Source organism: Orbilia oligospora (genome assembly GCF_000225545.1).
Source record: "Orbilia oligospora ATCC 24927 unplaced genomic scaffold scaffold00078, whole genome shotgun sequence".
Classification (NCBI taxonomy): domain Eukaryota; kingdom Fungi; phylum Ascomycota; class Orbiliomycetes; order Orbiliales; family Orbiliaceae; genus Orbilia; species Orbilia oligospora.
Genome location: NW_011645635.1, coordinates 695,077 through 711,486, shown reverse-complemented (window position 1 = coordinate 711,486; position 16,410 = coordinate 695,077). Strand labels below are relative to the sequence as shown.

Below are 16,410 nucleotides of genomic sequence, written 5' to 3'. Positions count from 1 at the left end.
CCTCAAATTAATTCTTCAAAGTATCAATCCAACTTCTTCTATAGCTACCCGTATACGTACCCCCGCAATTACAACATAAAGATGTCGGTTTCACTATTCAGCCTCCCGCGAGAGTTGGTTGATGAAATACTTTCATACGTCTCCAAGCGTGACTTTAGACGGTTTTCTCGGTGTTCTCGCACGTGTCGGGATTTTATTATTCCGCTTGTATTCAATCGTATCGAATGGAGGGCTCCTTCTAGGGCGGCTGCGTTTCGTGATGGAGGGATCGTTGGGCATTTGAGGCCTGTGGTTCAGTATGTGGTATCCATTTGCTTCACATATCCAAAATCTTGGGATTGCAAAGAAAGAGAAATACAATTAAAAAAAAAGAGGATATTAATTGCTTATAGTCACATATCGATGCATATGCCCGGACGTTCAAATGAATTGCTCCGAAACATAGATGCTTTCATGGTCTACATGGACGTCCTAGCATTATTTCCAAAAATCACCAGCCTATGGATAAATCTATCAACAATAGCAGAGCTAGAACCAAACCTAATCCAAGTTATCTTCACAAAACTATCAACCAGCCCGGCATTTCACACACTCAAAAGTCTAAACTTCACATGCAAACGTGTTGCGAGTTTTAGTCTGCACGATCTTGCAGGTGCGAGGAATCAAGACTACTATGCAGCTTTACCGGAGAAGTATTACGAATACTTAGGGCCTCAAATACGGAGTGGATATAACGTGGACCCGCCACCAGGTCCGCCGGGGTTGACGGAGTTGATCGTTGCTACCAATCAGTTTTCACTTACTCCGACTCGTAGAGCCGAACCGCATATGTCGTTTCTACACCAGTCTTGTGCGAAAACATTGACCAAACTTCGGATCAGGAGCGATGCGGTGTTTGTTGCGCCGGATCCGAAGTTCGACGTTTCCGAGCATAACTTTGATTGGCAGGGGTTGAAACAGTTACAATTGGAACTTGGACATACTAATTTACTCGTTTTGCCGGAGATCAGAGATAGGTTTCGTAATATTGAGGATTTGGTGATATTGAAACATGGTGCTTGGTATGGTGCTAACCAATGGTTACCCGATGGAGACGAAACGGTGCCGCGGGAGACGATGTTATGTAATGCCTTCCAGGGGATGAAGAATTTGAAGAGATTAAGACTACCATGGCCGACTGATAATTCCGGAGGGGATATATTTCACAATAAGAATCATATATCACCGGAAGGGCTGGAGAAGGCTGTTAATTGCTGGATAAGCGGGGGGACGGAGAAATTGGAAAAAGTGGTTTTTGCAAAGGATTACCCCGGGAACAAACAGGACCAGCTGCTCCAATCACTGGTTGGGTTTAAGATTGTGAAGGATAGCTATATAAGTGCGTTAAAGGGCGAGCTTTGGTGGAGAGTTGAACCTGAGCTGGGAGAAGTGCTGTGTTTTTATATTCGGGGAGTTGGGCAACGGTCTATGGATGAGTTATTCCAGGTGCCGCCGGACAAGTAAGTGTCCCATTTTACACCCCTTTGAGACTGATTAAAAAGCTAGCGGGGTTTGGTTTAACAAATGGATTGGAATAGTCCTCCGGTTAATTTATATGGGAAACAAAACTGGTTCAGTTGACCGACGGTATATAAGTATATATCCGGTATGCCTATTGCAGCTCTATATTCCACTTGGTAATTTAAATTTAGTTTGAATATCTGATATCACATTGCATCATTCAGGCGTAAAATAAGGGAGCTAAGTATACTATGTAAGACATGCCTACTTATAATATCTATAACCGTCGAGTTAGGACTCAATCTCGTACATTGTGCTTAATCATTAAGGTACTTCGATTCGTTGATATACATGTGAATGACTAACCGGGATACATACATACCTGTGCCACTAGGCGGACATTCCTTTTCTCTTAGAACTCAATGCAATGTTGGCATTGTATTTAATCTTCATCTGGCAAAGACAATATGATGCCTGAATAACTAAGTACCTAGGTAATGCCTGGACTTATAATAGGGCGGTTGTTCATATGTATACTTGACACATTCAGGCTAACGTAACGTTGTGTTGTTCATGTGGTGGAGTTCAGGCAACATTGGGAACCTCTGAACTTGCAGCCTGGAATGAATGCTTTTTTTGGACCTGCTCCATGACTGACTCCCAGTACCTGTTGTACCCCAGCAGCCGGACGGGAATCGGATCGGTGTAAATCAGATATATACCCTCTTGGCATATTTAAGTTGGTTTGAAGACTGAAGACTGAAGACTGGAGATCTCGCCGGTGTTTATTTATACATGTAAAGGTTCGGAAAATTATCGTACGGGGTATATAGACTGACTAGTCGAGGATTTCGAGGGTTTGCATGAACACTTCAAGACGTACTTGATACATGCACGCCACATTGTGAGCTACCGACTGCTGTTGTAGCGGTAGCTATAGCGTCTAATTGCATTGTCGAAGTCTTAGCTTTTAATCAAGCCTGCAACCTGGAACCTTCACGCCTTGGATCCTTCGTTTGGGGCTGCACAGTGTAGCGGCGGGCCAGGAAAGGCTGAAAAATAAGGGAAAAACCATGGCCGGTTCCACAAATCCCACTGGCTGCACATCCGACCGGACCCACTTTGATAGCTTCGCCAGAAGAATGAGGTAGGTTAGGATGGTTCAGGTGCATGAACATGGGCATGGTGGGGAATATCCCGTCTTGTTTCGAACGGCGGGTTGGCAGCCTGCTGGGAAACGAGGCTGTATAAAATTAATTATATCGACTGCTTAGGACTTTTGACTAGTATGATGGGTATCAAGGCATACATATCAGGTATTGGATGTCTGGAGAGAAGGTATACTGAATTCAAATCCTCGAGGAGATAGCTTTAAATTCCGAGGTTGGCTGTCCAAGGTCCTTCTTCCTTCTTGAAAGCCTTTTCGAATTAATTTGATTCCACTGGATACTCAGATCTGGTCATTAATATCACTTTTTTCTTCGATCTCCTGCTGGTAACTGGTAACTGGCAACTGGCAACTGACGGACGGTCTTAATGACAGTTTACTGTACGTGCTTGAGTACTGACCTATTACATACAAAGTATACAGAGGGGTCCAGCTAGTATACTTGTACTTACCATACTACCAACTCCAAACCAGTCTTCGGAATTCAATTCTTCTTCAACCTTCCAATCCACAGATCAAATCGAATCCTTTGGCAGGCCCGAGCAAGCTAGAATCTATTCCCTTCCCTTCTGCTTTTCATATATCGACTCCACCCAATTATCTAATTTTAAAGATACCTTTTGCTCAAGGAACGTGCTGCACAACGTGAAAACTGCCTGGCGAGGCTACACAACAAGCGGCTCACTACGAATTACCCGCCCCCACGATCGATCATCGTCTCGATATCTCTCTCAACTCTCCTTCTAGCTTCTACTACCTACTTACTTACGTATACTTATCTCATGATTGATATTTCTTAATTATACCCTACCCTTGGTATATTTACGACTTCGGCTATTCTTGTCGTCGTTTCGTAGGAAATCGTTACATCCATCCATCCTCTTTCTAGGATCGAGCTACACTTTTGGCCCGTGCGACCCGCTACTTAATACCACACGAGGCTGACCGTTCGGATACCTGGCAACACACTTCGACATTATTCCGAATTAACGCTGCAGCTTAATAGGATATTCTCGACTTCCAAAATCCTTTGCTCCGATATCTAGTTTTTACGTTATCAAGTCGATCTACTGCTTTTATTTTACTTGCTTTTCGAAAGAAGGAGGGAACAAGATCGTTGAACAAAATCGAAGGTCTCTCTCGTCAAGAGACTAAACAACATTCAAAATGCCGAAGGACCAGTATGATACCGATCTTTATATGGCATCTGATGATGATAGTATTGAAGGAGCATATGTTGTCGGAACGGGGGAGAACGAAGGAGAGTTCTTATTTCAATATCATCCAAAGGAAGGAGAGCCATCGACAATATCTGTCATCATAGTTGGTGAGTATTTCCCAATTCTTTCCACGTACTTGTAAACTACTCAAAATAATTAAGATTCTGATGAATCCCCTTCGACAAAATAGACCTCCCGAACTATCCCTCAAGACACGAGGTTTTCATCTTTGGCTGTGGTGACGATGCAGCTTCTCTTGGAGAGAAGCTTAGTGATCTCCCCAGTTTAGCAGGAACACCCATCAAGCAGATTATGGTCAGGGTCGTACAACATCTAAGAAATAAAGAAGCAGATGGATCGAAGAAACGGCCATTTGTTGTTAATGACGACGACGTAGGTTTTGGGCATGCTTCACAGTCGTCACAGGCCCGCCACGCTAGAAAGACTGGCCGTTTATCGCACGACGACGACAACGACGACGGAGATGATTTGTATACGACAGGGCCGACGCTTGATAAAGGCAAAAAAGTAGCCTCTGGATCTCCACCTGTGATTACCCCGACTAGTCCTTCGCAGAGAATCATTACCGACCTGAGGGCCGCAAAAGATGCGGGGTTTAAACTTGGGTACCATGGATCGCTGAAAGGTACCGGAGTTTGCTATGTCGTTATATCATGCCGGTTATCGCGGCTAGGTATTTCGGATAATGCTTTGGATGCATGGCATGTTGAAACAAAGAGGTACTTGAGCCTTATAATCGAATACCCAGCTGGATACGCCAATTTGGACGACCTTTGCGACGAATTGAAGAGATCTCGTTCAGACCGAGCGAAGGCAAATATCCGAATGAGAATCCGACAAAATGACCAGTATAAACCAACCAAGGCGCAATGCCAAGCTGCTTTCAAGAGGGCAGATCCAAACATACCCTATATATTTCAGACGCTAGAGTTGTTCCTGAACGAGAGAATGATAACTCTACTTAAGAAGAGACTCGAACTTGGCTTCACGTGGTTCGGGGCTGAAGAGTATTATTTTCTCGATAAGAAAAAGGCGGCTTCGTCCGTCGAGGCAATGGAGGCGAAGTATTGGCATGACGATACTCCTATCAATGGTTTCTCACGTCTAGTAACGTCCGACCACTTCATGGCTGCGACGGGTATAGAGAACCGTTCTTTCCCGCTTATTGCAATGCAACTCTTCCTCCGACATTTTGCACGATACACAGACTTCTGTCTTGTCTGCCACCGTACAGTTGATACGGACGTTGAAGCCTTGGAACCGTATGTTTGCAGCACACCAGCCTGTCTCGCGAAATATCTGTCCTCAGACTTTGGTCCGGGGATTGAAAAGGATATTGTGGAACAACCATATGTCGTCGATTTACTCGTTTCATTCTGCTATGCGGCGGCGAAGCATCAGAAGTTGAAGGATTTCCCGGACGCACTCAATTTGAAAGTCCCTTTCCCACCGGGGAGTGGAGGTTTTACTGGAACCTTTGACCGGGCGAATAAAGATCTAACATTAAGAATCAATGCTACAACTCCTATTTCTCATCCAGTACAAGTTGGTACTTGGATGGCGATCACGGGTGCTGGAGCTGCTGGCGAGACCTTATGCTGCCGTGCGACAGATATGTCTCAATTCCCAACTATCAAAGTTTCGGATCCTATATCCACAACTGCCCAAGCTAGTGCACTGAAAATTGGAGCAGCATACACTGGAGGATCTGTTGCGGCAGCTGGTAGTCACCAAGTTGCAGTGTACGTTTATAACCAGGACTTCGCAGGGCTCACCCCACAGCAGAAGCAGGATGTTATCTGCTTGCTACTTGATACCCTACCATCTATTCGAGAGATGAAAGATAGACTGCGACAGGGCCACCTCGCAAGTTGGGGAGATCGAATTTCACCGGCCGCATTGGGTGTTCTCAGATGGATTATTGCGTCGAATCGTGCTTGTATTGTGCAAGTTGACGGTCTAGAAACCGGCTCTAATGGGGTCTTCCCTGCCACTCAGACCGAGGATCGTGTCTATGGTATGGGTAATTGGATGCAGTTTCGATTTGCTATGGGTGCACCTGATAAAGAGCAGAAGTTTCAAACTGCGAGCTCGAATACTACTAGGAGGCTACGACTCAAGTACCCGACTATGTTCGCATGGCATGGAAGCCCATTGATAAATTGGCATTCGATTATTCGAGAAGGATTGAATTTCAACCAAACTACAAACGGACGGGCCTATGGGAACGGATGCTACCATTCGTTGGATTTTAGGACAAGTTTGGGGTATACCCATAATCGGTATGCTTCAGCCGCAGGGGTAAGTTTCTCGAACTTTGAATTTTCTCTTTAAATTGGTATCAGAGCTAATTAGGATTCTACAACAGAGCGACCAATGGTCCAAGAGTGTGCTCAAAGTTTCGGGTGCAGTCGCATTGAACGAAATTGTCAATGCACCAGGCGAATTCGTCAGCAAGAGCCCACATTTGGTGGTTGCACAGGTGAGTCACGGGATTTAACGTTATCAAAAATGCGCATTTGGACGATTAAAACTAACGAATCATATAGCTCGATTGGATATGCACGAGATACTTGTTTGTTCAATGCGCTTTTAGCAGCCAGGGAGTTGCGTCTTCGAAAACGCCTAGCCAAGTCAAGCCGCAGGATCCATCCATGACTCCGAATGGTGAACAAGGCAAAATAGTTATTCCCCAGCCGAAGGCGGCCAGAGCCCGGAAGGACGACTTGCTTGATGAAAATAAGAAGGGCAAGAAGAAAAGCGAACCAGCTTACACTCTTGTTACCATCGACGGTATCGAAGAGCGAATCCCCGTTGCAGAAGATCCCGCCAGCGACGCTACGGATGGTTCTGACCTCGACATCTTTGTCGAAGAACATCTTCCAACTCCTGCCACCGTATCTGCGACTACTTCCGATTCGCTCAACATATCCGATTTGGATGTGGCGATAGCATTGTCAATGGAAACAGCTAGAAATGGAAGTAGTTCGTCGTCGTCGTCGATGCCACCACTGAGTGAGCAAAACCGCAGGAGGACTAGCTTTTTTTCTGGATTTGCGAATAAGGGTCGTGCGTCTAATGAGAACAGGCCGTCAATTGCAGGTAATTCGTCAACTTCAACTTTCCCTGGATCTGGATCGAGCTCCGTAGCTCAACCGCCATCATATGATGATATTCCGATAACCGCGACACCCCCTAACTACACTCCAGTTGCTGATACCAATGGAACAGGTTTCTTTACAAATCCTTTTGCGGCTACCAGTTCAAATAATGCTAATGGGAGTGCCGAACCTCCAAGGTATGCGCTTCGAAGCACCGTCAGTAACGTTCCTGCGGCATCATCCTCGGCGGCCAATAACTCGGGCTCGATTAGCCGTGGGAAAGGATTGGCAGGTGGCTTCTTTGGGGGCTTTAAGAGAGGCCTCAGTTTTGGAGCCCCTGCGAACAATGATTCGTGGGATAGTTACACTCCTGCGGTGCCAGGTTCAGACTCTGTTAATCAGGTCGGAGGGCCCAAGGGAAAAGGGAAATTCGTAGATTCAGGAACGGCTCCGGTTATTTCAGCGCCTTTCGCTGTGACGAGCTCTAACCCTCTAGTGAACGGTGGTAATGCTCAGCCTAATGGCTCTGCCAACCTATTCAAGCAACCTACGGTAGATGCTATAAAGTCTATAAGCGTGCCCGCAGCATCGACATCGACAGCCCCAATCCCAATCCCAATCCCAGTTAACCCAACTGCAGCTGGTACAAGCAACGCACAGCCTGTTACCGCTCCAGCCGTCGTTGTTCCAGCCGTTGTTGTTCCAGTGGTTGCGCCTCCAGTGGTTGCGGTCCCCAAGGCGCCGGAACCGCCAAAAACCGATTTTGTCGCCGGTCAATTAGACTACAGTAGCCTTCCTCTCATTACTCAACCGACATTTGCTACGCACCAAGCTACAAAACGTCTTCAAAGGGAGTACAAAAACTTGCTGAAGATCCAAGATAGCACTCCGTTGCACGAACTCGGATGGTACACTAATCCTGATCATTTCGAGAACGTGTATCAGTGGATCGTGGAACTTCACACTTTCGATGCCGAATTGCCGCTCGCGAAAGATATGAAGTCGCAGGGTGTCAAGAGTGTTGTTCTTGAGCTCCGATTTGGTGCGAGTTTCCCGAATACGCCACCATTCGTCCGGGTTATTAAACCTAGATTCTTGCCGTTCATGAATGGTGGAGGAGGGCATGTGACTATTGGTGGGGCCGTTTGTTTGGAGATGTTGACGGGGACAGGATGGGATAGTAAGACGACTATTGAGAGTATTCTAATGAATGTGAGACTCGCAATGATGAGCGTCGATCCAAAGCCAGCGAAGTTGGAGTCTGGCGGAGGTGGGAGGTCGTATGGGGTTGCTGAGGCGGTGTCGGCATATTTAAGAGCGTGTAGGACCCACGGGTGGACGGTGCCGAAGGGGTTCGAGGAAATGGCGAAGTCAACTTCATGATATCCCGTTTCTTCATCCTTGATTTTTCGTCCGCTTTTTTTATAATTCCTTTAGCGTTTGTGTCTCTTGTTCCCCTTTTTCTCTTTTACATCTGTGGATGTCATGTCGCTTTGCTGTTGGGCCTTTGCTCTCGGAGTTATTCATATTGCATTACAATAGTATGGGGCATGCATAATACATCAAGGGCTATGATAGAATCCAGGGGCATTCCAAAGAATTGCAAGGTATTTTCTCTGGGATAGGAAAGGTAGTAAGAAGGATAATATCATGCATGTGGATAGTGTCGTATAATTTATATTATGGGGGAATGGAAGAATTCTGAACCATGCCGAGACGAGACTGCTGTGGATTGCCGTAGACCGCTTTGTGAGCGGGAATATGGGAGATTGTTGCATTTTTCGCGTTGGCGGGAAGTTGAAAGGGAATGGTTTCATATGGTCTGAACAGAAAGGAAGATATAAAAATCTGGGTAGATGGTGAATAAGAGAGCTTAGGGACTTATCCGGCTCTTTATAAATATATATATATATATATACATATGAACTGCGATATGAAGATCAAGTGAGGAGAGAGAAGGAGTGAGAGTTTGAGGGGTTTTAAATTGATAAACGATAATTCGATAAGATTTGACTGCAATTAATTGTGAACAAAATGAAAAGAAAGAATAGCCTCGGGATGCTCTTCTGTATCTTCCCGGTCAGTGCACAGGAAATAAATACCCAGCTACATAGCTAGTGACGATAATGCAAGGTACCGATGTCCCGATTAAAACAATGATGATTATGAAGTACATGTATATATATCGTATATGTCGGGCTGGCCCGAATGAGTGAAACGGCCCTTGCTTCTGTTAGATTAAGTGAATTGAGGTCAACTGGCCTTTTTCGATCGAAGGCATCGATCAGACTTTTACAGTCCTTCTTCTCCTTCTTTTTCTTTCTTCCTCTTCTTCTTGTCCTTCTTTAGCTCTTCCTTCTTCTTCTCCTTCTTTTTCCTCTCTTGGTATATTTCTGATCTTGGGGCCTACATTCGAATTCCTGACCCACGGCATTGGCGGCTGTACTTACATGTGCTGGACACGGCTGTGTTGGATTGGACGAGGTTCCAGCTGGCTGTGTTGCTGAGCGCGTTGTCCTCGCGCTCTTTGTCCTCCATTCCCATTTCCCATTCACCTTCCGCCTTCTTCCTCCAACTCTCGACACCTAACCATCATCAAATCCATCACCACCATCGTCATCATCACCAACCTCACCACTAACAGCCACTTCTCCACCGCTGTTCAGGACTGGATATCTTCCAGATCTGCTTATCTGCCATTCCTACGGCACGTTTCTGAGACTACTTTCTCACTTGGTTCTCTCATTGTTGGTTTCCCTCTTTTCGCCCTCGTTCGCATACCTCTTCGATCATCAATTGCCCTTCTTAGTTACTTCCCTCTCTATAACTTGCCTTCTTACTTACCCAGCCGTTTTATAAATACTCTCCGTCCGTTCTCTTTGCTTCGTGGATATACCATATCTACTTTTTTTTCTTCGTCTCATTTTTACTATTTATCTGCGCTTTATTCATCCGTCGTCCTCTTTGAACTACTTTCTCTCACACTTCAATATGAAGATGCCCGTCCCCAGCACGTTTGCTGGAAAGCCTCCGTTTCTGCCGGCATTTTCTCTTGTTTTCCACTCTCAATTCATTATTACCACCCCGTCCCAAGCTATTTCTCTTACTCCCATTCTTCTACATCCCCCCTAATACCGTTATAACCTGCTTTTTCTAAACAATCTTTCTCATAATGTTCTTTATCAAGGTCCGATCCTGCAGCCGATGCTCCAGCCTTCTTTCCCCTGAACCGAGAATCTGCAACTCACGATAATCCCTGGAAGACCAACTTGAAAGCATCCTAGCGCGACAATTCGAGCCAGTTCATTTCCGCTGATCCGCTCACTGTCGTCGACCTGTCGTTTTTTCATCCTTACCAATGTCTGCCCCGTACTACGGCAGCAATTCTCCGGAGGCGTTTCGCCATGACCCTAGAGGCGACCGCGATCGTAGAGCCTGGGGTGCTGGCGATCCACGTGATACCTCTCGCGGAAGAATGCCGTCTCACGAATTACACGAGTCGAGCTATGGAAGACTAAGGGACGACGAATACACTGCTGAAGGAGGCAGACGCCCAAGATCTCCAGGTTTGTACCAGATTACTATTATTTTTGAATGAGAATTCGATATTATCCCCCCTTGAAATTGCGGAGAATCACGTGGTTTGGTCGGATAGCGACGGTATTTTGTGGCTAACTTTTGGGATTGTGACCGATTAGGACGTCGTCGACCACCACCACGTTCGCGTTCCCCGCCAAACATCGATCGCTATACACCGGGAAGTGGCGGTGGACCACCAGGAAGATATGCTGGTGGCGCTGGGGCCGCTGGGGATGTGTACATTCCGGGACAAGGCCCTCAAGGATACGCTGGTGCTCCGCCAATTGGCCGCGGTGAAGCTGGCGGTGCCAACGGCGACCGATACATGCCGGCGAACATTAGCGGACATGGTCCATATCCCGCTGGTGGTGGCGGTGGGGGGAATGCCATGGCGCCCATCTTACTAGATCCTCATGGCTTTGACTACCTCGTCCCTTATACTTATTTTAATGAATGGTGGAACGGTACGCCATTGTCCGCGCCTTCAAAATCAAAGTATGCGACGGATGTGACAATGAAGGAGAAGTACGAAGCGTACAAGGACGGATTGAATGGAAGAGTTGCAAAGTTGTTTGTGAAGAGCCACAAAGATGAGGAGTGGTTTAGGGAGAGATATGTCGAAGGAGAAGGAGATGAATGGAGGGCCAAGACTCTGGAGTGGAGGAAGGGACAATGGAAGATTTGGGCTGAGGAGTTGAAGTCTGGAAGGTGGGACAATTGGCTTGCTGATGCAAAAGAAGGTGGGTTTTGGAGATTTGTTTGGATTTAATATGAGATGCGGTGTTAATCGGAATGGACCTAGGTGTTAAAGTCAACATCTCGGCTCCACCAAATGGTAAGAGCGAGCCAAACGGAAGCAAAGAGGATGACCCAATGGAGGAACCGAGTGAAGATGTCCTTCCGGCTGTATCTTCTGGAACTGGCGCCCTGCGAGACGATTCCCTCGACCGTCCTGCGTTGTTGATCAAAACTGTTTCTCCTACTGTGAAGAGACAAAATTTGGAGAAGGTATACGAATCTTATCCTTCCATCGTTATACGCCGCTAATGCGCTTTTCAATAGCTCGCAATGACTGTCCAAGGCTTCCAGTACCTCTCTCTTGGAGACCCGAACCCGAATAAGAAGTTTCATCGTATCGGATGGATCCTGATTGACCCTGCGAGTGTTAGTGAGGATTCTGTGGAAAAGGCGGCGGCGCTCCTTAATGAGGAACGCATCCATGACGAGGAAAAGGGCGATTTCGTGGTTCATGTTGGGGTTCATAACCCTCCAAAAGTTCTCACTCGAAAGATGCTCCACGATATCATGAGTGTTCCGGAGGAAATCATCAGTGAGGTTGACCGCGTCAGAGCTGTCGTGTTGAAATTGGAGCAGGCTATGAACAATAACATGGATGAAGACATGATGTTGGATGAGAACGGTGAATTGGCGGGCTATCGAGGTTGGGATTTGATTCTCGGCAAGGTCGATGAGATCATGGCTAGAAGGATGGCAGAGAAGGCAGCCAACGAACCAGAAGAAGAACCCGAAGACGGCGAGGCTGAAGATGACCTACCCTCCGATGAGGAGCTAGAGAGAGCCAAACGTACTATCGACATCGCAGTCGAGTACCTTCGCCGGGTTTTCTCTTTCTGCTACTACTGCTTCACCGAAGCAGATTCGATCCACGAGCTGGTCCGCAGATGCCCTGGAGGACATATTCGACGGCCTTTGCCCGCCAATACGGATGGCACCGCTAAACAGCTACATCCTGGCTCAGAGAAATGGGTAAAGAATCTCAGAGACAGGATCACGTTGTTCCTAACACCGGACTCAATCGATACAAGGAAACTGGGGGCTCAAGATCCAGAAACCGCGTTCAACGACGAAACCAACAAATTCGTCAAACAAGAGGATGAGGGCAAGTTCCGTTGTCGTGTTAAGGACTGCACCAAGCTTTTCAAGTCGGAGGAGTTCGTTCGAAAACACATGACCAAGCGCCACCCGGAGTTTGTTGGTGCCATTGAGCAGGAGATCAAGCTATTGAATGCCTATGTGATGGATCCTTTCCATATCACCGCCCCGAAGCCAGAAGGTGGCGTTTCGGGAGGTAGTGGGATCGGGCTGCCACCTAGGCCCGGCGCAGGAATGGATAGTAGGAACGTTATGGGACCCTATCCTTACCCGGCAGGACAATACCCTGATCCTTATGTTGGCGGATTGGGGCCTACTCCTGCGGGAGTTGATCGATATATTCCTGGAATGGGAGGTCGCCCTGGGTCACCGAGCAGAGGTGGCGGGGTCGGACCACAGAGGCGACGCGGCGGGATGCAGGGAAATTCTAGACCGTCGCCTTACCCAAGACCTGGCGGTCGTGATACAAGGGACAGATCGGAGAGGGAAAGAGAGCGTGAAGGGCGATTCCAGGCGGCCATGGCGGCTGGTGGTGGAGTTTCCGCGAATGGCACACCTAGTGCAGGTGCCACTCCTGGAAAGGATGACCCTGGTGCCGCTGGGCGAAGTTTGAAGAGCTATATGGATTTGGATGCATCTGCTGGAAAGGAATCGAAGGTAGAAGAGCTGGACTATTAGAACTTTAGACGTTGGAAGGGGGGGTAAGCATCCAGAAGAAGCTTGGTGACTCCTGATAAGATCGATTTGACTAGAAAAAGTGGAGGAAGCATCAACTGCGATTATTTTGGGTTTATTTTACTTGTGCTTAGTGTTGCTATTGCGTCTATTCTGTTTATTTTGTTTCTCTGTTTTTCTACAATTCATCTGATCTGATCACGCAGGTGGATGGTGTGGCTTTTGTCGGTGCTTTCTCATCGTTTTCTTTATACTTGCGCCTTTAGCTTTGGTCATGGACTCTCGATCCTCGACTCGGGTCGATTCCAGCCTTCTTCTCCTGCTTATTATTCTTGTTGTAATATTGCAGGCTCTTTCTTTCTTTCTTTCTTTTTTTCTTTGCGTTTTCTATTCTTTAAACCTGAACAATCTGATAAAAACAAAACAATACAAATGTACTTTTACTCCAATCAAAGAATTTACAATCCCAGCTAGAAGTTTAAATGTAATGGCTCTGTGAAATATGTAAAATTGTTGATGTTGGAGTGGTCAGAGATGGTGTTGTATTCTGGGGACAATCAGGCAGTTTAGCTAATTGCGGCCACGTTTAAGATGTTCGGCATGCTCAATGGCCTGGACATCTCTCCAGCAATTGCAACTACCACGACCACGACCACTGCCACGCTCATCATCTTCATCTCCATCTTCTGATGATGCCCTCTCTCATAGCAATGCAATAGACTCTTTCTAATCTGCTTTACTGTTCCATCACATCGCTTTTAATAATTCTCTTCTATTTGATACCCTTTCAGTTTAATTCGCCTTCGCCGTTACCTTATTATTCGCCAAGATGGTCCGGTTATCATCTATGGCGGGTGCAACGGCGCTGCTCACTCTCGCGCTGCAACTTCGCACTATAGGTGCTATGTTTAGCGTCCATGAGGACTTGCTGGCGTATCCGCAGGTACGTCATCTTTTGATATTTTTTGTCAATGAGTTATCATTACCAATATTATTTACAATTGGCCAACATGATGTCACACGATGCTAACTATTTTATATAAATATATAGTACGAGGTACGCTTTCCTAGTTCCCAAGACTCATATGTCACCGAAGAAGAAGCCGATCGCAAGATGGCATCTATGTCGTTACGAGATTTACAACAAGTGTCTACGTCTTCTACGCCTCCTTCCACGAATCCTACCGATAGTCCTGGAACGAATGGCGACGAAGGTTCTGGCTCCCTTGCTGTTCAGAATACAGATCAAAATGGTGATGGTAGCGGAGCATTCTCACATCGTGCTTCTGATGATGTTATCTACGAAGCCATGAGGATGGGTAAACGACGATACCTCTGTTCGATCCCCGTTGTCCAACCACTACCAAAACTAAACGCTACGGAAAGACGAAAGAATAAGTCCGAAGAAGATAAGGAACTGGCGCGGGCTACTGTCTCCGGAACGGAGTTGTTGAGGGGGATGGAAGGGAGTTGTTTGTATTTTATTTCCGGTTGGTGGTCTTATAGCTTTTGCTATAATGATCATATCAAGCAGTTTCATCAGTTACCGCCTGCGAATGGAGTTCCGGCTTTACCGCCTGTAGAGGATCCTCATGCTGCTAGTTATATTCTTGGTAGGGCGGCGGTTCCGGATAGAGATGCTAAGCCGGATATGCCGAAGGAAGGAGGGGTGATGGAGATGGCGGCGAATGGGGAGTTGAAGTATTTGGTGCAGAAGTTGGCGGGGGGTACTTTGTGTGATATTACGGGGAAGGAGAGGAGGATTGAGTTGCAGGTGAGATCGAAATACCTTATCTTGTCGGTTTACTAGGGGATATTTTGTGGGGGTATAAGAGAGACAGAGAGCTAACTGGGTCATGGGATGTGGTTGGATTGGAAATAGTATCATTGTTCACCACATGCGTCGCAAGATCGGATCGGTTTTATTAAGGAGGTCACGACATGTTGCTACCTTATGGTGATCTATACTCCACGACTTTGTAGCGATGCGGCCTTCCAGCCTCCTGCCGAAAGTAGGGCGAATCAAATCGAGTGTCTGGAGGTTATGAATGAAGAAAGGATTAAAGAATACCGAGCTGAGAAGGAAAGAAGGGAGAAGAACCTACAAGCTCTATTAGAGATTGTAGGAACCGAAGCCGAACAAGAGTTGGCAGGAAAGTTACAGACTGGATCTGGGAAGAAACCATATGCTTCGAAGCCGAATTATAAGATTAGGGGTAAAGGGAACGAGAGGGGGGGTAAGGAAGGGGATAATCCGGATGGGACTTATATTATTACTGGGAATGATGGGAGGGAACAGATGGTTATGGTTCAAGAGTTGGAGGTAGATGCTAATATGTTGAAGAATTTACCTGCGGGGATGGATATTGCTGATATTGAGGCGTTTGCGAGGATGGCGGGAGCAAGGCAGGGACAGGGACAGCAGGTTGGTGCGGGGAGACCAGTTGAGATTGATGCGAATATGATGAAGAAACTTCAAGAGGAAGGGAGGAAACATCAGCATCAAAGGGAGATTAAGCCGGGGAAGAAGGGTGAAGAGGGAGGTAATGAGAAGAAGAAGGAGGACGGGAAGGAGAAGAAGAAGAAGCAGGCTGGTGAGGGGCATGATGAGCTATAGAACTTATGCTCTTTGATATTGATCTTGATATGGATATGGATATGGTTTATTACCGTCGTTCTGATATTACACTTGGGGGTAGATATGTCCCCACTTTACGTGCCTTTTGTCCTATTTTTTCATTGAGTTCATGAGGCGCTGGTTGATTTGAATATTCTATGGTATTGCAACTTTTTGATTTGATATTTGGCTTTGAGCTTTGAAGTCTTTGGTGTTTCGATGGTGATGGTTTGTAGTTATATACGACATCGACATCGACATCGACTTGTATTCTAAAAGCCCCTGTAACATATATTGTATTAACCACCACAAAATTTAAAAGCGACATCAATTCTTCTTATAAATTTATATACCCGCTCTATTTTCCCTCTCTTTCTTCTTATTTTATATTTTCTTTATTTTATATATATCTAATTTATTTTTTAAATCCATCAGATGTTAAATTAAGAAGATACGACCGCTGCTGCTCAACCTCGGGACAAATATTCGTTAATCGTGTCAGCAATCGCAGTTCGGGCGAAAACAACAGCAATTAATGGCATGGCTGGCAGCGAGCAGCAGCAGCAGCAGCTTAGGGATCCCAGTCCGGTCGAGTCCAGTCAAGGCGAGTCGAATCGAATCCAGCCAGACATGGCC

General features: G+C 46.4%; 4 protein-coding genes across 4 annotated transcripts; all 4 read left to right on the top strand.

Annotated features, from left to right (window-relative positions):
* Positions 1-402: 402 nt before the first annotated feature.
* Positions 403-1,503, top strand: AOL_s00078g219 (uncharacterized protein; the record flags this gene model as incomplete). Its single annotated transcript, XM_011123482.1, has 1 exon — positions 403-1,503. The coding sequence occupies one exon, from the start codon at positions 403-405 to the stop codon at positions 1,501-1,503; it is 1,101 nt and encodes a 366-aa protein (XP_011121784.1).
* Positions 1,504-3,835: 2,332 nt separating this feature from the next.
* Positions 3,836-8,393, top strand: AOL_s00078g218 (uncharacterized protein; the record flags this gene model as incomplete). The annotated part of the gene is made up of 4 exons (XM_011123481.1): positions 3,836-3,995; positions 4,079-6,210; positions 6,278-6,391; positions 6,459-8,393. 4 exons carry the CDS (start codon positions 3,836-3,838, stop codon positions 8,391-8,393), a joined length of 4,341 nt encoding a protein of 1,446 aa, XP_011121783.1.
* A 1,975-nt stretch (positions 8,394-10,368) lies between these two features.
* On the top strand, positions 10,369-13,160 carry AOL_s00078g217 (uncharacterized protein; the record flags this gene model as incomplete). Its single annotated transcript, XM_011123480.1, has 4 exons — positions 10,369-10,576; positions 10,709-11,329; positions 11,392-11,597; positions 11,652-13,160. The coding sequence occupies 4 exons, from the start codon at positions 10,369-10,371 to the stop codon at positions 13,158-13,160; spliced, it is 2,544 nt and encodes an 847-aa protein (XP_011121782.1).
* Positions 13,161-13,986: 826 nt separating this feature from the next.
* AOL_s00078g216 (uncharacterized protein) lies at positions 13,987-15,774 on the top strand (the record flags this gene model as incomplete). Its single annotated transcript, XM_011123479.1, has 3 exons — positions 13,987-14,100; positions 14,209-14,931; positions 15,040-15,774. 3 exons carry the CDS (start codon positions 13,987-13,989, stop codon positions 15,772-15,774), a joined length of 1,572 nt encoding a protein of 523 aa, XP_011121781.1.
* Positions 15,775-16,410: the final 636 nt, after the last annotated feature.